This window comes from Pagrus major, chromosome 4 (assembly GCF_040436345.1).
Source record: "Pagrus major chromosome 4, Pma_NU_1.0".
In the NCBI taxonomy this organism is placed as follows: domain Eukaryota; kingdom Metazoa; phylum Chordata; class Actinopteri; order Spariformes; family Sparidae; genus Pagrus; species Pagrus major.
This window is the reverse complement of record NC_133218.1, coordinates 24,703,195-24,723,138: the sequence shown is the minus strand read 5'-3', so window position 1 is coordinate 24,723,138 and position 19,944 is coordinate 24,703,195. Positions and strand designations below refer to the sequence as shown.

General features: G+C 40.5%; 2 protein-coding genes across 3 annotated transcripts in view; one reads left to right on the top strand and one right to left on the bottom strand.

Annotated features, from left to right (window-relative positions):
• phlpp2 (PH domain and leucine rich repeat protein phosphatase 2) overlaps positions 1-10,541 on the top strand; it is a 35,289-nt gene extending 24,748 nt beyond the window's left edge. Inside the window, exons 8-18 of the mRNA XM_073464499.1 lie at positions 1,359-1,561; positions 1,727-1,787; positions 2,685-2,780; positions 3,542-3,697; positions 5,990-6,190; positions 6,549-6,711; positions 6,806-6,936; positions 7,204-7,317; positions 7,747-7,941; positions 8,072-8,303; positions 8,452-10,541. Coding sequence (XP_073320600.1) covers positions 1,359-1,561; positions 1,727-1,787; positions 2,685-2,780; positions 3,542-3,697; positions 5,990-6,190; positions 6,549-6,711; positions 6,806-6,936; positions 7,204-7,317; positions 7,747-7,941; positions 8,072-8,303; positions 8,452-9,738 — 2,839 coding nt within the window. The 3' untranslated portion in view covers positions 9,739-10,541. The remainder of the gene's footprint in view (positions 1-1,358; positions 1,562-1,726; positions 1,788-2,684; positions 2,781-3,541; positions 3,698-5,989; positions 6,191-6,548; positions 6,712-6,805; positions 6,937-7,203; positions 7,318-7,746; positions 7,942-8,071; positions 8,304-8,451) is intronic.
• Positions 10,542-16,118: 5,577 nt separating this feature from the next.
• marveld3 (MARVEL domain containing 3) lies at positions 16,119-19,266 on the bottom strand. Of its 2 annotated transcripts, none has more exons than XM_073464740.1 (4): positions 18,903-19,266; positions 18,244-18,489; positions 18,019-18,116; positions 16,119-16,985 (listed from the first exon to the last, which is right to left on the bottom strand). In XM_073464740.1, exons 2-4 carry the CDS (start codon positions 18,477-18,479, stop codon positions 16,375-16,377), a joined length of 945 nt encoding a protein of 314 aa, XP_073320841.1. In that variant the 5' UTR covers positions 18,480-18,489; positions 18,903-19,266; the 3' UTR covers positions 16,119-16,374. The 2 variants fall into 2 exon arrangements, with proteins under 2 accessions (XP_073320841.1, XP_073320840.1); XM_073464739.1 differs by having other exon boundaries at positions 18,843-19,265.
• Between the last annotated feature and the right edge of the window lie 678 nt (positions 19,267-19,944).

Below are 19,944 nucleotides of genomic sequence, written 5' to 3'. Positions count from 1 at the left end.
GATCAGGGAGAGTCTGGATATCTCATGAACTCAGAATCTCTCTACGTTTCTTGTCCACCTGGATGTTGTTTTCAAAGGTAGGATGCTTAATATAGATGAGTCTGATGAAAAAGTTAATAGAAGCTGTACCCAGTGAATCAAAAGCAGAGACAATGGAGTGTTCCCACTGTGTCATGAAACTTAGGAATTGTATAGATTGTATGAAATGTGTTTAATCCATCATTGACAAATTCACACTGATTGCCCAAAAAGAGTGCTATGATGTTATTCTCCATGCTCCTCCAAATAGCTTAAGGAAATGACCATCTTATTGCTCTTATTGAGGACACATGTTTACTACTATTATTACGGTAATTTGTATATTCCACATAGGGCTGGCAGGATATCAGATCTTTGTCTCTCTGTCTTCATCTTGGCTCACTGTGTGTTTTGTCTATTTTTTGGTAAATAAACGACCATCAAACTACGAGTGTAGGGAGGTTGAGAGAGTCTGTAACCATAACTGTAAAAAGAAGCACACACAAAAAAAACAATTACACTCAGTTACAAGTGAAAAACAACCAGATAAACTCAGAAGATGCACAAGGCTAAACCTCTTTGCTGGATTTGTCACATTATATTATCATAAATAAAATAGCCACTACTAGAATACTTAACAGTTACCATGAATAGCATGGTAATACAGTTGTTTTACTGTATTGAGCCTTTTATTTGATGTTACCTTAATGTTTCTTCCAAGTATGCAGATGTTTTTGAGGATTTTCTTTATGATGCTTATGTTTTATATTATATTATGTACTGTCATTGGGGTTGCAGCGATATACCAGTATTAAGGTATAACATAAGGTATAAAACCTGATAGTTATCATACTGTGTACATGTGCCTATATACAGTTATATACGTTCCCTGATGAAAGCTTGATAGTGAAATGCGTCAGTTTGTTTTTAAGGTCTAACATGATGATGCCGTGAAAATAAAGGCACTTTAACAGTTTAGAAGATAGTGCCTTGGAGTTTTCTTGTGATTTTTTTGTCTACATTGACCTCTAGCCAAAGAGCACCTCTAACAAACTTTCTTTGAGTCCAGAAAGTGCTCCAACCCTTAAATGTTTGTTTCTTATATATTGTTGAATTCTACCATATTACTAGAAATATACATACATTTGAAGTATCCATAAAGTTTCACGTCTGTCTATTTTGTGACATTAAAATTGAGCATTTGTTCAACCCAAAAAACCCCCTTCTGTGTTCAAGCTGTCTGTGCAAACAAATTCTCCTAGTGTGAAGGTTTCCTTCATACAAGACTTTTCCCTCTGCTCCAGCAGATATAATAACCAGTGATATTTCATCTCTTGCAGGTTGAATGGGCTGCGCTGGGTGAAAAGTGATAACCTAGAGGCGGTGAGCCAGGTGACGCAGCTGGACTTACGTGACAATTGCTTGGACTCACTGGACCTGAGCTCCATCAGTAACCTGGAGACTCTGTACTGCCAGCGCAACCAGATGGGGACACTCACACTCAGTGGTTTCACACTGCGCATGCTTCATGCCAGCAGCAACGGTGAGTCAAACAAAGCATCAGCTAGATGCTTTTACGGCCTTACTGGCTGTTTGTCTGTAGGTTCAGGCCCCTCCTCCCCAGTGATACATTCATCGTATGAACACGCATATGACGGTCCAGATGTTTAGCTGCTGATTGCTGCTTCTATCTGCTATCTGCCCACAGGCCTTACAACCGTCAACATCTATCCAGTCCCTAATCAGCTGACACACATGGACCTATCACAGTGAGTTCTGGCTGGGAATAAGAAGTGGCTATGGTCTGCGTGTTCACAGATTTTTGAACAGAAGCTCTGAAGTCTAAAAATAGTATCTTCATCTTAGTGTTTATTAATCTAGTTAAGCACAGTGGCTAATAAAGGTGTGATTTTAAATAGTGAATTGGACAGTTAATACGCAACTACATTAAAGAAAATATTCAGAAAGTCTATCAGGTTGTTGTCTCCAGATTAAAATGATGTGTAAACAACATTTCTTCTTGTACTCTGCTCTATTTCCTTCAGTTTCTTTCTTCAGCACTTACAAAGGGTTTGCACAGATTCCACAAACATTAGAATCATCAATTTGGGTTTATTTGTCATAATGCCAAAGACTAACGGCAGCTCAAAGCCTACCTGCAATATGTACTAAGCTACTATCAACAAGGCCAATATTCTAAACAAGTGAGAGACCCTAAAACGTCCTTGGATACTTGTTTACCTTTTAGGCTGCATCAGCAAAAGATCTGAGAATTTGAAAAAGACCTTTACATGACATTTTACTCTATTTTTGTTATCCAGGCTGTAGACTTAATTATGCAGTAAACATTATGGTCTGTCAGGGGTTAATTCTGCTGAACCACCTGCCGGTGTAAGAAACATCACTGAAACTCGATTGGAAACTAATTATTTCAATAAATTATTATTTATTAAAATGCAGATAGAGACCACTTGCATCCTTAAATAACCCTGGAGGATATCAGTTCGACCTCCTGTTCACTACGATTTCGAAACTGTTTACTCATCGGTACTATTTAAAGCAAAATGCCAACTCTGCTCAGTTTGAGTGTTTGTGTGTGTGCGTGTGTGTGTGTGTGTGTGTGTGTGTGTCTTTCCATGTGTGTGACTGTGTGTGTGTTGAGACAGGAACCTTTTGGATTACCTTCCGGACTGGGTGTGTGACTGCAGAAAAATTGAGATGCTGGACGTCACGCACAACCTACTGTCTGAGCTTCCTTCCAGGTTACTGACCTTATTCCGACACTAATCCTGAACCTTTGCTGCTGAAACTAATCTTTTGTGTTGCATAATTTGAATGTGTTCAGCCTGTAATAAAGACATAGATATGCTGTTCAGAATTAGCAGATGAGGTGTCACATTATTTTCCACTTTCCACTATCTATCCACTATCTTAAAAAAATACCTAAAAGGAATATTGAATAAACAAGCTGTTCTCAGAGGAAGATAAGGTCCCCAGAACACACTATCGAATTCATAATATCCATTTTAAGAATTATTATGGTAGTGGAACCAAGGTAAGGACAAAGCACAAATAACAGCTGGAATCAGTCACTTTTTCATGACAGTATCTGTGTCTTCTGTGTCTTGATTGCAACTGTAAAATATGCCATCCTATAGTGCTTACCATCACTCGCTGCCAGCTTCCCACACTCAACACAGGCATTTGCATTTGAATGAGACATCAGCAAAGCTTTTGCAAATGAGATAATATTCCTCTCCCCACTGTACCCTCTCATGACTTGTGTGATGGTTTCAGGAGAGAATAAAAAGCTGCTGTGTTGGTCTGTTTGGGCAGCCAAGCTGAAAAGGTCATTGATGGATTAGTTAGCATGGGTTGCCATTTCTGACAATCCTTCCCCTTTCACAAGTAGTTAAGTCTGCGCAGGGAGACGATGCTCTTTGGTTCTTTTCCTTTTTGTAGGTCTGTTCTTTTTTTTCTTGTCCTAATCTGGCTCTCTAATGTCTCTTCTGGCCTCCGACAGACTGCTCAACAGCTTGAGTTTGAGAAAGCTGCTGGCGGGGAACAATCGTTTGCAGAGAGTGCCTGACCTAGTTGACCACATCCCTCTGGAAGCCCTAGACCTCCAGCACAACAAGCTAGCTGAGCTCCCTGAGAGTCTGTTCTACAAGGCCTTAAAGTGAGTCTCTCAGTCTCTACACGTCTGTCTGCTTCCTTTTCCATTCTGTCCTCAAGACTATTGATGCTATTACTTGATTCTTTTAGCAGCTGGTTTGAAACGTTTACCTGAAGCGTGTTCCTGTTTGGTGGAAGTTGAGAGTCATTATATCGCAGCTCATCACAGTTTTGGGGATGATTGTGGTCAAGATCAATGGTGCATTCCAGACTGTAACTGGAGCTTCATTTGCCCTCCTATTTCCTGTGTGGTAAATCACTTAACACCCATTAGCAGTTCAAATGCTCTAATGTACTTTACTGTCTCTAATGCTGAGACGTAATGGCAGCAACTGCTCTGTGCATGATGGGCTTCCTGATATGTTGTCTGAGAGCTGCACAGCTTGCAAGGGGGAGCAGTTACATATATGTCTATGGATATAAAGGCACTTTTCACATATTCATATTCGTGTAGACAATCAGTTCTTAAAAGCCCCAAGGCTAGTGAGATATCGACAGTCTTTTACTTTAATAATGTCTGACTCCGTTTTAAAACAATAAAGTGACAAGGTTCTGTGAAGGGTCACAAGGACGGACTTTATTACTGTTCAGTATGTGACAGATAATGACTTAACAGCACCAATTACATAAGAACCACTGGGGCTTAAATTACTGTCAGTCCTCTCTGTGCAGGTTCAACAGTATGTTGAGCAATGCACCATTAACAGTCTGTGTTTAAATGAACTCTTTTCAATACAATGAGAGAAAGCCTAAAAACTATGAATGTTAAACCCAAACCTCAACTATCACCATTTATCCCTGCACTCACATCACTGTATGTCCTATATTCTGTGCGTAATAGGTGGCTTTTACTTACATACTTGCACATTGCATTGCTATGATACTGCCAATACTGTAGCCATGACTATTGTTAGAATAATGTAATATTGAGCATGCTGCTATGGACTACTTTCGTCATACCATCTTAACTGGAAATACTTTTTGCTTACTGATATGTAAATTGGGAGTTGTCATTTTTGCATGCTCCTATAAAACAAATTTATAGGACAAAGACAAAATAATATAATGTAATAAAGATAGCTGATATGTGCCAATATCTGTTGTCACTTGTTTTCATAGCAACAAATCTCTTGAAACTCTTCCAGCTGACTCCAAAGAGCAAAAGCTGAACCAATGTGCACCCTGGTCTTGTTGCAGAGCACTTGGGCTGGGTACTGGAGTGAAAGCGGGTGCTCACTGTACACTCGGCCATTTTTATGTTTTCTCCATAAACTGGCAACACAAGACTCTTGATCGCTAATGAAACACAGATACCACGTGATGCCAACGGCGTTATACTTTTAGCTGACAAACCTTGTTAAAAGCTGGAACCAACTGTCACAATCCTTACACAGAGATAAACAAAAAAATCATTTTGGACCCGACAAAAAAATGTTTGATTGTTAATTCACAATCATATTATTGTTTTTAAGGGGAACAAATGATACTTGTATTCAGCATCTTTCTACAAGCTTTGTAGATGTTTTTTTTTTTTTTTTAAATGCTTTGTCTACATAACAATGTTATCAATAAGACCTTTAAATCAGTATCTTAAAAAAATACCTTAAAGGAATATTGAATAAACAAGCTGTTCTCAGAGGAAAATAAGGTCCCCAGAACACAGTTTGAAGCTAGAAAGGTGGCAGGGTCCGCCACATATAAACAAAGTAAAACAGTATCGTTACGCTTTGCTACAGAAAAGACAGAAAAAAACACATGAAACAAAAATGAAGAGCCGCAGACTGGATTACTTTCAACCTTTGATGCAGCAGTCCCACATCTCCATTTTGTAATATTTTAGAGCTGCCAGTTTTCCCTGATTGAATCTACCACATATTAACCACCAGCGCTGATGCCAACTTCCATCTGCTCACATCAAATGTCTGGCCCAAAATTTTTGCTGCATTGGGTCAAAGTCATGGAGAGGGGAATGGCATAATATGTATGAAATTGGAAAGTTGCATTTGATTGATGAGCATTATTTGTATTATTGTGTGCTTAATGGCTAAAACACTATATTTCCCAGAACCCAGAAGGAGTCCAATAAACTCTGATCAGTATTTTGGACATAAATATCACACATTACAATGATGCCTCTGCTCAGGCAACTCTTCCATAGAAATCAGATTTTTACATTTGTAACTTCCAACCCCACCGTTGCTACCAAGCGAATCCTGATTGTGACTGTGGGCAGAAACACAGCAAACACTTTTATTAAACTAGTGCATCTCTTGTTTTCATTCGTCTTCCCTCACAGCCTAAAATACTTAAATGTGTCAGCCAATGCCCTGGAAAGTATCCCCCCCAGCAGCCTATCAGAGGAGAGCCTCAGCACACTCCAGGAGCTCTACCTGACGAGGAACAGCCTGAATGAGAACTGCGGTGCTCTGTTGGTTGGACACCAGAACCTGCGGGTCCTTCATATCGCCTACAACCAGTTGCTCTCCTTTCCTGCCAGGTGCGTTACCTTTGCTCATCACTGACATTTTAACAACTTTTATTTTCTCATTATAATCTTCACTTTTATAGTGTGCCCTTGACATTTGAACATGTTTTATTGTTTTGTCCCATTCATTGTACTGTTTCTGTTCTCCTATCTTTTATCCTTTATCATCATGTGTTTTATTGTATCAGTTGCCTGAACTTCAACATATTTTCTGTTAATTTGTTTCTACCTTCTGTAATGCGCTTTGATAACATAATGCCCCGTTTTTGACAATATATTCCTATAAATAAGAACCATTATTGAAGAGGCTATTTACAGTGCCATATGTCCTAGAATATGTATAATGTAAACATTCTTCGCGTGTCTTTAGTAAGCTGAGTAAGCTGGAGCAGCTGGAGGAGCTAAATCTAAGTGGCAACAAGCTGAAGACCATCCCCTCCACTGTGTCCAGCTGTAAGAGACTGCACACCCTCATAGCACACTCCAACCACATCACTGTCTTCCCGGAGATCCTCAGCCTGCCTGAGATTAAGGTCAGACCTGATCTGGTTTTATTTGCCTGATCTGTCTGTGTATGATTTTTTTATTCAGCCTGTGTCAGCTCATTTGTGTTCTGGACATTCGTAGCTTGTAGATCTAAGCTGTAATGAACTGACTGAGATCCAGCTGCCTGACTCGCTGCCTGCCACACTGCAAGAGCTCGACCTGACAGGAAACAGCAGCCTGATGCTGGAACACAAAACCCTCAACCTCTTCAGGTGAGTCACAAAACACAGACCAAGTTTAGAATAGTTATAGGCAACTCACTGACATTTGTAAGACATTAAAAATAAGCACAGTCATCTTGGCTTTAGATTCTATAGCTGTCTGGACACATACTGAAGGAATCTATGAAACATATAAGAATATAATATAGATGTGCTACTGGTGTTGGCATTCAAATGAGGATATTTCATTTTTGTTGGTGCATGTATAAAGTATACCTTCATTTATAATGCCTTCTGCCATTACTTACCCTTTTTTAGTCACATCACCACCTTGAAATTAGACCAGAAGTCCACTACGACAGCAGGAGACTCACTGAGTGCCTCCACTCCATGGAACCACGGTTACTCTGAAATGAGCGGCCAAAGGAACAAGTGAGTACTGATTTGTGTCTCTGTGTGTTTTCTTTGTGAAAATTAAGAGCTTAATTTACAAATACAGACAGTATTTATATCCTCATTGTCATATACAAATAGATGAAATTCCCACACAAATGCTCATTGTGTAAACCAATCTAATTTAAGTATTCAAAATGTGTATTGCGATATACCTGACAAAATATCCCAGCCCAGCCTTAGTGGAACCTAATCATTCCATTGGATTAAATGTCTCTAACAATGTTAAGTACATTACTGTTGAGAGCTGAGTATTCCTGGCTACTTCTTCAGGGTCATTGCCACCACAAGGGGTGACACAGCAGTGTCTTTTATCAGCTGCCACCCCTTATTGTTTCCCTTGAGCTGGGGCTGCAGTGTTGCATGCTGAAGTGGTTAACCTTAACACTGATCTTTTGTTGGGGACAGGTTGTGTGTGTCTGTGCTGGCTGTGGACCGCTTTGGAGACAGTGTGGAGGCATGTTATGGGATCTTTGATGGAGACCGCAACGAGGAAGTGCCGCGGCTGCTGCAGTGCACCATGGGAGATGTGCTGTGCGAGGAGCTGCAGCACTCCAGTGTTGACAACGTGTACATGTCCAACACCTTCATCACCTCACACAGGTAGAACAGATTTTTTAAATGTTGGTCTTTCTTATTTCCTCTTTTTGTAACACACTCTTAGTGAAGATTTATAGCAACAAGTGAGTTTGTCAGCATTTGTCTGCAGCTTTGTTTGTGTTTTCTGGGACAGGAAACTAGGTATGGCTGGCCAGAAACTGGGTGCTTCTGCCTTGCTGTGTTATATTCACCATGAGCCTTCAGATCCAGGAGGCAACTTCAGCCTCACTGTGGCCAATGTGGGCACCTGCCAGGCGGTGTTGTGCCGGGATGGCAGACCTGTACCTCTCTCTAAGGTTTATAGCTTGGAGAACTGCACTGAGGAGATGGAGAGAGTGAAGCTCTGTAATGCCATTATTACCGAGGTAATGCACTGGTTCTCTGTATGTTGGGTTTTTGTTTTTAAACTTGAGCCATTATGTAGAACTTTTGATCTAGTCTTCATGTTCAGACGTCCGTATATTATGAAGCTATACACTCATCTACAGTTCTAATGGCACCTCTGTTTTACAGGACAACAAAGTGAGTGGAGTGACATGCTGCTCTCGCCTGCTGGGCTGCTCTTATCTGTCTCCCTGGGTGCTTCCAAAGCCCTGGGTGCACACCGAGCCTCTCTGTTCCCAGGATGAGTTCTTGATCCTCGGGAATCGAGCGCTGTTTGAACGAGTCTCCTACCAGGAGGCTGTGTGCACTGTGCAGGCCGTGCGGGATCCTCGCGCTGCTGCCAAGAAGCTGTGTTCACTCGCCCAGAGTTATGGTTGCAAGGACAACATCGAGGCTGTGGTGGTGTCGTTAAATATCGGTGAGGACAGCTGCACCTGCGAGCCACCGGTCCCCACTACTGAACCACGGGGTCCCCCTCCAGCCCCGGTGCCTGTGTCTATGACTCCAGGCCCTACTGACCCAGCCACCCTGTCATCCAGCAGCGGTATTGTCTCTGAGTTCAACAGTGAAACATCGGCTTCAGAGGTGGGCAGCGAGGCTGGGTCCACAGCTTCAGACGAGCACCCGTCCTCTGGTCCTGCATCCCGCCCAGAGCGACGCTGCAGCCTACACCCTGCTACTACACTGTGTGGGATCATGGTGCCAGGCTCAGCTGGGGCAGGAACCCACCCAGGCCTGTTCCAGCGGCAGCCCTCCAGTGCTACGTTCTCCAGTAACCAGTCTGACAATGGCTTGGACAGCGATGATGAAGCCCCGCTTCCGGGTGTTATCTCCAATGGCAGTAAGTTAGAAGTGGAGGTAGACATTCACTGCTGTGCTTTCCAGCTACGGTCAGGGGCCCCTGAGAGCCCCAAAGACTTGGACCTTGAAAAGCGAGGCTCTGACTATCCCAATGGCAAAATGCGCAGACAGAACAGCGTGGTGGTTTCTGCTACAAACGGCTGCCTGCTGGCTGTATGTGGGAGAGAGATTGCCGACCTGAAGAAGTCTCCTTCCACATCCAGCCTGTTTGGGAAGAAGCTGTCCAACGGCTCTGTGGTTGCCCCGGAGGACAGCCATAATCTCATTGAGGTGGCCCTGGAGGCTCCGAAGAAGAAGTCCGGCTATTTCACTGCTCCAGCACAGCAGGACCCTGAGGACCAGCTCATTGTGCCTCCTTGTCTGGAGCAGGAAGTCAGGGAGCAGCTAAGGAGCCAGAACCCTCTGGTCTCAGTCCCCCCCTTACCATCCATACCCCCTTCCTTAAAAGACCCCGTGTGGGATCTTCCTCACCCCCCTGCATTTGCCTCCAACATGGTCCCATGTCCCGGCCCAGTTCCCATCCTACAGCAGGAAGTCTACGATACCGCCCTCTAGAGGGGGGGCAGACCACAGCGCCATGTGGCTGCAATTCTGTGATCGTGCCATTCCAGAGAAGAAGAGGAGATTTTTCTCATACATGTGAGATATTCCAACTCAAGTTGCCATTCAGACAAACCTGTGGCACATTGATAGTCACTACGTGATGCTGCTTCATTAACGAGAGGTGTAAAAGGGTTTCTGTGTGTGGTCTGAGTGTCTGAGAAATGGGCGACCATGATCCCACTTCATAACATGACGTTGGGAAAAAGATGGCTGGCTATCATAGAGCAAAACAAGCCTGACTTGAAATGGGATACCTCATGTGTTTAAAAATGTCAGCAACATTTCCCTTTACTTGGAAAGCAAGCAATCTAGAGGGCGTGTATGGGATTGTGTTCAGTGAGGTCAAATCTCCTCTCCAGGGGCTCTGTGGTCTCTCAGGTCCTGGAGAGAAGCCCTGTGACTCAAACTTGAAAAAGTGCCTACTGCAGACGACTCAGTCTAGAGCTCCCCCACACCGAAGCTGGGGGATGTGAGCTTGTTAGTTAGATTTGGAGGAGGGACAATGTCTCCTGCACTGAGACCAGCACTGGCACAGCTTTTGCTCTCCTAGTCTTCCTGTGGCTTACAAAGGAAAATCAGACAGTATGAATGCTTGTAAGGCACATAGGACTAGAAGATGTGAAGACAAAATAACTGCATTTACATCGTCAGAAACATTATGGTTGGGTTTTATTTTTAACATTCCCACAGAGTATGTATAGAATCTTCTATATAGGATAAATTAAATCTATACAGTATAGTACATGCTCACAGTTAGCAGCCGACGACATGCTGTGCTTGAGTTGCTGACATCAAGATTGAAATGTGTTGCTATTTAGAGCAATGCATTTTTAATAGCTGTCAAATGATAATATCAAAGTCATTCAACTGTACAGAGCGGATGTGTTGTAGAAAATCAGTTAAATCTGTGACAGTGCTCAATCAAATGATCTCCTTAAAAACGACGTAGGAAAATAAACATTTAATTTAAATTTAGTCAGTTTTATGGTCACTGGATAGTGGACTGGAGAGCCCAGGATCTTTGAATATCATTTTATATCAGTCATTTGAACAAACCAGTCAAGGCACAAAAGTTAATTATAATAAGAGATGAGGGAAAGATGCAGTATTTTACTGTATGTTCAGAAATTTCAAAAAAGATTGTACATTTTAGTGTTTTCAAATTTTGGAGGCTGCTAACCGTTTACATTAGTAAACATCCATGTTTTACAGGCAGATATTTACATCTTAGTAAGTCCTTTTTTAGCTGTAACGCACTGCCCACTTGTCCTGATGAATTTCACGGAGGCTGTTCACATTCGGTTTCACTATCCGCCCCGAGTGATCACAAGTGGACCGCTTCAAGCCCGTCAAGTCACACCTGGCATTAATTGCGTCTCGACATGCGTCTCAAGTGACCTCTTGTAATTGGATCTCACTTCCCCGCTCTATATGCAAATTTACAGCTAAAGAACTGAAACAAACCCATTTTACACAAAGAAGGAAATATCTTCATGGATAACGTTTGCCGGATTAACAAGTAGGCCGTAATAGATAAAAATTTGTTACAGACAGCATTTCACAAAGTTTATAAATATTCTCCTAAGGTAGCAAGTTTCACAATTGAGCGTTTTTTTAAGGGAGTCTGGGAACTTACTCCACGGATGACAAAGAGGTATGATTTATTAATTACTGCTGTATTTGTAAGCTTAGATATGTTAGCCATCAATATGTCATGTTCTTTAATAAATTTGGTGTAAATGGTGAAATCAGTTGAAACAGCGTGTTCAAACAGCTGTTGGGAGGGAGGACGCACTTCAGACACGGAATCAGACAGAGCGCACTTTAGACATGAAAACAGACAGCGATGTCGTGACACTGACACTTACAAGGAAACGTCTTAATGTATCTTATTTAATGCCAAATTATACAAGACGGCACCAGTGATTTAGAATTTGCCGTAGCTGTTTTGCAAAGCTTTTTTAAGTTCCTCCTCACACACTCTTAAAATCATGCGATTTGTGAGGGAGTCTGGGGCTATTGCTTAAGGATTGAATGGTTAGTTGAAACAGACAGTGCATTCATAAACATCTGCTGTTCTTAGAGCTGTCCACTTGTGATCAAATCGCTCAGGACGCGTGTTGATACCAGGCCTGAACCAGCCTCAGGGTGTCCTTTGTGGCCATCATAAACAGAACCGAAACCCTATTTTCTTGTAATCTGTAAGATCTGGTCCGTGTACACAACATGTCACAGAGTTTAGGGGCAGACATGCAGTATGCGCAGAAATTTAGGACATCAACAGCAAATTATGTCTCGCTACAATTTAATATAGTTCTGATTTTCACTCACACATGAGGGCAAAGCTGCAGAATTCAGATCACACAGTGATTATCATCAGTGCAGCAGCAGCAGCAGTATAAAGCACTGCAATAGGAACACAGTGGTTCAGAGTAACACTTCTTTTGCATGAAGTCACATACAGTGCTTCAGCTTCAGTGTCATCCGTTCCCAGTCTGTTTTTTGTTTATACTTGTAGGACCAATCATATTTATCCGAAAGTAAGTAGCCAAAAAAAAAAAGAAAAATAAATAAAGATTATTGTTGTAATTGTCAGGTAAATATTATGCAGCCCTGGAAACCTCAGTGTGTCCATTCCTGAACCTCCCCACCTTGTGCCAAAAGAGAAAGCAGTTCTGCTGAGCCCGCTGTGGTTATGAGAAGGCCAAAGTTGGGTAATTGCTCATGTCAGTGATTACTACATCAGATGTATATTTTTTGGTCGCCACTCCAAGTTGGAAGTGGTGCAGTTCTTGCATTCCACAGCTGTCACATAGCTGGACCTTTCAGTGTTCCCTTTCAGCCTTAAAGTAACACTACTCGTTATTATTGAAAGGAGAAGCCCTTTGTTTCATCCCACTCATGTTCTGCTTGTGACCGAGGTCTTCAGCTCTGGGTGTGTTGTTATTAAAGCAGCCCCCTCCATACTTTCTTTGCTCCACAGGATTGAGTGTGATGAAGCCTTAATTAATGTGCGAGTCTGAATCTTTTCTCGTTATTTGCAAGTTTTTGTCTCTTGAAAGAAGTAAACACTGATAAAAGCACTTTGTATATAGAAAATAGTGATATTCAGAGTCATTTATATTTGAGTTTAATATATGAGATATGATCAACATAGTGTGCTGGGATTATTTTGGCTTCCCTCTGCCCAATATATCACCAATATAGCCAACGGAAATGATGATATTATTAAGTCACATAATGACAATGAATTTACAACAATCACTTTTGTTGTGTTTTTTAAATATGATAAACATTTCTTTTTTTTTTAATACAGAGCTTTTTTTTGTTTGCTTTCAAATACATCAGAATCTCACATAATGTCTTAGCTTATATTTAGATTTTCATCATTAGCTCCACAAACAGCTTAATGTGTGTTAACTAGTCCAACACTAAATTAAACATTACTCATACTCTATATAGAAATGAATTAGTGGGCCCTCTCCTGGCAGAAAATGAGGAAATACATGCATATTGTGCATTATTTATATCCAGCATCTAAATTTTGGTTTAAACATTGTGCTAATTGATTTCTAAATGTCTGGAATGCCTGAAAACGTTATTTGAAATCCCTCCATAATAATGACAGATTATCAAAACAGTAGTCTAAGATATGACTTACTAAAAAGAGCTGAAGTTGACCTTAGTATGCTTAGTCAGAATACAGACACTGATTTCAAAAGTTGGGAATAGGAAACCATATTTTATGATGAAGCAAAGCATTTGTCTCCAGTCACTTTATTGATCAGACTGTGCAGTGTCTGAGATGCCAAACAACCAGGACTCTCTGTGGTTCTGACTGTGGCCAGACCTCCGCTGTCAGAACCCACGCATGGTGTCAAGCATCTGGACTGATGGCAGTGAAACATGGATGGGCACTGGGTGTGTACCTGCCACAGGAGGAGCGTGAGAGGCGTAAGACAGATTATGATTGTGAATAATATTGGTACACATCTGAGACAAGTTCGGAGAGGAGAAGTGGAACAGATGTTGGGAATTTGCTCATACAAATATGCAAAGTGTCAACTGTACATATACACATGTTTATCAGAGCTTCATTTCTCGTCACCTTACACTACAACAATCATGTTTCTCAATATGTCTGAAAATGAATATTGACTGATGTATGTATGTATGATGTATGTAATTGGGATTGTGTGTGTGTAAGTTGCATTGCTCTTTTATTATTTTTCTTTGTGTGTGTGTCGCTTCCTTTGGCTCATTTGTGGTGTAGTTTTGTTAGTTTGGTCCCAGTTTGCCAACTCAGACTGGAGCGACATGGCACTGCTACATTTAGAGCTCTTCAAAACCACCTTGTTCAGTTTCTGTATGCTGTTGTACACTCATTCATCCAGTCCATCTCCTGGATGACGCCATATATTCACCCAATGTCCTGTCCAGTATACATTTACTCCATGAAGTACCAGTAGACTAATCAGTGTGCATGTACATATGCCGATTGTATGCGCAGATACAAGAAAAGGGAGCACAGGGTAGTACAGTGCATTGGCTTCAAATATTCCCTTTAATTCTTTAGTGGAGGGGTTTCAGTAGTATAATGCTCACACTCCCCTTTGTGCACCAAAATAGAAGGTACGTGCATTTGAATATGCTACACTGTCAGTGTTTTATTAAACGGCTGACTCACTTATTAACAGTATGAGATCATTTCCTCTCCGCACAACTTAACAGGCTCCCTGTACATCTATGTTTGCAAAATGTCTGTGTTTGTATGTGTATGTTCAATGAAGCTTAAGTACAGTAAGTGTATGCATGCCCGTGTGAATAATGGATTGACTGTAATATCTGCGTGAATACGGTGAATGAAACTGATGGAAGATGCTCCAGTCGTTTAACATGTGACCAAAGTAGCCATTGTTTAATCTCACGGTTCCTTTCTGTACATTATTTTCTAGAAATGCTTGAATATTTTTTTCTCGATGCCAAGAAGCCAATATTTATTTTTGTACTTCATTGTTTCATGCAAATTTATATTTCCCTCTCCACTAACAGAATTTAAAGTGATTGGGACTCTACAGAAAACTGTCACACATTATGGTACTTCTATTTGAAGGTACTATTATAACTGTATTTAATGTCAAAAGCATGCCCTGAATATAAATCAACATAAAAGCATAGAGTACATACAAAATGTGATTTATTTGTACAAAACGGAGTATATCTAATATTTTTAAGTTTTTATTCTAGCATGTAGATTACTGCTAAAAATTTAGTTTTATGTTTAATAATTCAAAGATTGATTATTTAGGAAGATGACTAACAAAGAGCACTTTTGCTGTGTATCAGACAGAACTGTACTCCCTTGAACTCTGACAGTGAAAGATGGTCGTTATTTTATTTGAGATGCTGCTATCATTAGTTTTGAGCAGACAAGCTGTTTTTAAATTAACTTTAAGCCAAGTAGCAATAAAACTTTTTACTGTGAATTTTTTTGTCCAGTGTCCATTTTGCTCACCGTTTTTATGATGATTTCATGCCAATAAATATCATCAAAATGACTTTTTGGGTCAGTATAAGATATAATGTGTACAGTTTATCATTTCAATCATTTTAAAATCCTGAACCATAATCCATCAGGAATTTATTTATGTCCTCACTTTGGGTTCCATCGATGTTTTATATGCACCAAAGCCAAGAAAATGAATAAGAACAGAGAACGTTATCCACTGTTAATAGATACACAATCTAACTCCATGTGGTAAAGTCTTGAGTAAATTCCTAAACACAGTAGATCTGCCATCTACTGGTGAAGCTCAGAATGACATCCTGAACTCTGGTATAATAGGAAAAATAAGCTTCAGTGATTAATTTAGAATTAAATGTGTGTTTTAATGTGTGTCTTGTAATTGATGTAAGAGCTTTAGGGAGGAAACAAGTCAGACGCTTTACTTCTTTCAAGTTTAAAAAATGAAAGGATACTATGGCTCAATGCAGGAGCCATCAAATATTTTATATTGTAGAAATGCTGTTGATATTTTAGACTTCTATCAGGTTTAAATGTACACAAAAATGAAAAACTTCAAGTCATGGGACAATGTTCAACCCTCTGTGTCAAGATCAGCTGCCAGGATTAATTATCAACAAGCTGAGCTTCACTCTGACGAGGCTGAGATCTGAGGAATGTGACAGTAGTTTTGGTCTGGAACACAAATTATTTGACCTTAAATGAAAAGTCAAATCAGACAAGCTTGTTTCTATGATTCTATGTAATTCTTAGCACAAAATTATCAATTAAAAAATAGTAATAAAACAATTATTTTAATACCAGTTGAGTCATTTATTATAACTACATTTATTTTTGAAGAATGTAACAGACAGTGCACATGTATGTAAACTGGAAAAGTGGTAGGAATATAAAATTGTACAAAATCAATTTATAAAAATCTTAAAACATAAAAAGTGGATAAAAAATTCACAGATTCAACAAGAGTGAATACACAATAACACCTCATATGAAAAAACACCTTATATGTATTCTTGTCACAGGGATTTCTACTCAAATCCAATGTGTCAAGGAGAAAAGCCAGCTTAAAAATTACTGTCCTCATTCGCTCTTTGCTTCTTCAGCTCCCGCACTGACCTGAAAGCTCTTACAGCTAACACCGCACCAAAGATGAAAACAAACACCCCCACCACCCCGAAGAGACCTCCAGCGATATCTGCACCGTGGATCCGGCACTCAAAGCCGTTGTGCCCTTTGCTCTTGTACATCTCCTCTCTCTCCTTACAGATGGGATTGTTGTAGGTTTCCTGCAGCTTAATAAAGTAGAAGGCCAGCGCGGGGATGTAGCCCAGGCCGATCAGGAAGTTCAGCAGAGCCTCCCCCAGCAGCACAGGGGGCCAGCGGTAAGGTACTCTGAAAATGCCCAGGGCAAGCATGGCACAGGCGTAGATCATTAAAACCCCACCGCAGGCCATGGTGAAGACATACGGGGGCCGCTTGAGCTGATGGAAGAGCCGGTCCAGCTCCTTCACCCTGTCTGCATCAGCTCCCGTGAAGGCATTCGCTCCACCAAAGTGATAATAGTAGATTCCACCGAGGCTGGCCAGATCACGGTAACCTCCATTGTTGCTGTATGGCACTCCAGCACAGATGACAATAAGGAGATTCACAAACAGCTCCCCAAGCTGGCACAGACCTGAGAGACAAGATAAACACAACACTAATATGAATGTAGAGCAACGTGAAGCAGTGAGACAAGAGCTGCCAAAAGGCCAAATATTACTGATTTATTATGATAATAAACAGAATATATTTGGCTTTTGGACTGTTCCCCAGGTTAAACAAGATATTTTAATAAGTAACTAAGACCCTGGGAAAGTCGGAGGGGCCTTTTTCACTGTTTTCACACATTTTACAAGCAAACTGATTAATCAAGTAACTGAGAAAAATCTCAGCAGCATTGCTTGTGATAATTTGCATAATACACATTTTAAAAATCCCTGTGTCTGGTCCAACTCAGCCCTTAAAAATGTAATCAAATAGTGGTATGGTACAGTATTATATATTGTCACATGCAGGGCAAAATAACAACTGGAGATAAAATGGAATTAAGGATTTTTTTTGTGGGTGATTAAAAAGAAGAAACAATTAATAGAATAAAAATATATTTCATCCAAACCAGTCCTAGAAATTGTAAACACGGACAAGGAAGAGCTCTGATTGCAACTAAGCCTTCCCAAAAGATCTCTAAAACAAACAAATATACTTTGTAAGGTTTGCAACAGTCATCTTTTCCAAACGAAATTAGCTTCGCAATATATTCATTTAAAATAACTAAGATTCAAATTGGTTCTTGATTGAGCTCAAAATATAAATGTTTTACCAAACAGAATAATTGTATTTAATATCTTGGGGCAATCCATCCCCATCATAATGTTTAAGGATGTAAATTTAGATAATTGCTACAAACCATAAAAATCTAAATATGCTCTACAACGGTCATCTGAATTATTGAAATTACCTTTTTTTGTCAATTTAATGATATATATTACTGAAGGGATCTGACTACATTTTATTGTTCTTTTAGTTTTCTATGTCGATCCATCCCCTTGTCTCTTTGTGAGGATATATAGTGTGTTATCAAACAGTCATGTTTTTGTATATTTTTCCTGTATTAAATAAGTTAATTCAAAAGACAAACAGACAAAAACAAAAACAAATATACTTGCCTCTACTGGTTAAAATGTATCTAAGGTTGTAAAGCGCGTGTTTCGGTTGCCGCTCATAATACTCCCCTTCAGAGTGATACTCTGAAGTCTCCCTGGACCTGCGAAGACAAAACAAAATTGTTTTGCATAACAATAAAAAGAAATAACCCTGACACAGGTGGTCAGAAGTGTGTGTGGAAGACAGGACAGTGAGTACAGGGATTTGTGTATCAAAAAGTCCCTTACAGTCTTGAGGGTCCTTCATGATCGTGTTCTCTGTAAACAGGTGTCACGTCCCTCTGTCTGTTTTGTTTGGCCCTCCTGTCACCAGCAGGGCCTCTGTCGCCCGTGTCTCTTGGCTCTTGGTTGCGGCCTCTGGTGTCATATGAAGTGTGGTCTCCATTGTGTGGATGGTCCCTGTTCCTGCTCCTGGACTCTGCGTATGCATCGCTCCTCTCGTGGTGTCTTCCCCTCTCTGGCATTTCCCTCTGCCTGCAAAAGAAGATTATGGACATGAATCCTATTACAGACCCTCATAAACAAAGTGGATAGCTGACTTGTATCTCTGTGGACTGTGAAAAGCAGCAAGTAAGGTTTAATGAAGATTAGTGGCTGAGTGGGGTAAAGGACTGAACACACAGGTTTCTTAATTCATAAAGTAGCTAGCAGGGCAGATTAAGCCAGATTTTTGCGTAGTTACATGACAGCATAGGAACCAAAAACACGCCCAAAACTCATAACAACGCGCTCTGTCGCGAGGTGGACCCTACATAGTTTGTGGTTACGGAAAGAAAAATGGTTCTGAGCTTGTAAATAATACAAAGATACAACATTTGTATTCCTACCTTTGGGTTGTGAACACAATTCCTTGTTATTTTCGTGTATGCCGAAAAAAAACTGCCTACCTTTCCCAGCTTCCTGTTTGACATTTCCCATCACACACCTGTGCTGTGCCACGCCCACTAGCTTCGAGGTGTTTAGTGAATTTTCACCTGCTGATCTGAACTTTACAGGCTTTTTTTCCCCAGTTTATAGTAGCGTACTGTGTGCGGGATATATACTTATGCATATGTACTATTTTACTGTGCTGTAAACAGACCCTACACTTTATTATTAATTGTTTGCGACAGACTAAAACAGTAAACTGCATCGATTTCGATGTGCACTTTGATCCACACATGACAGGAAACCGACAGCTTCGCCACAGATAAATAAAACCGGAAACTGTATCGGAGATTGTTCGTTTCAGTATTGCTAAACTTGCAAAATCAAATTTTTGCGATTCATGCCCCAACCCGGACGTGAACGCACGGGGCTCACGCGGTCACGCTTCAATCGTGAAGCTCGCGGACACATTTCACGACTTTATTTTCAGCATTTCCGAGGCGCAGAAACATTTCAGAATAAATGTCGATTCAAAGTGTGGTCAATGAGTTCATGCTTATTCACACAACCTGTATTAGATAGATACTCATCCGCTTCTTTGTGTGTATTCGTGCAATTGAGTTTACTTGAACGATATCTATACTTAAGTTTATTTGCAACACAGTTCCCCACTTTAAGCATTGCTTTCCTATATAGATTTACATACATACCTACAGGTATACTGCTATCCAGTTCTGAGGATTAGAGGTGTGGAAGTTTCTTGGCTGCATTTATTGGCTATAATTTCAGTGACACCAATATCAGTATCAGCTGATCTAGGGCCTTGGGACTTAAGGGGCCCCAAAAGCTATTGGCTTATTGTCGATCATCTTGTGCTAATTTAATCACAATTTTGTATCAGAATATGACCTATTAAAAACTATTTCATGTGAGTTGATAAATTAGTTGAAAAAATCAGTTGCCTTTTATTATTTAATTTTTTTTACCACGTCTTTAAAAGTCTAGTTTACAACAACCATTTCAATTTGAGTTTCTATTTGGTATATATGATGAGATAAGATA

Bases quoted from the DNA above. Each gene is read 5' to 3' on its own strand.
- marveld3 (XM_073464740.1), bottom strand. From the start codon at position 18,479: ATGCCAGAGAGGGGAAGACACCACGAGAGGAGCGATGCATACGCAGAG. The intron at 18,117-18,243 runs GTAAGGGACTTT...TTGTCTTCGCAG, and splicing joins CATGAAGGACCCTCAAGACT to GTCCAGGGAGACTTCAGAGT. The intron at 16,986-18,018 runs GCAAGTATATTT...CTTGTCTCTCAG, and splicing joins ATACATTTTAACCAGTAGAG to GTCTGTGCCAGCTTGGGGAG.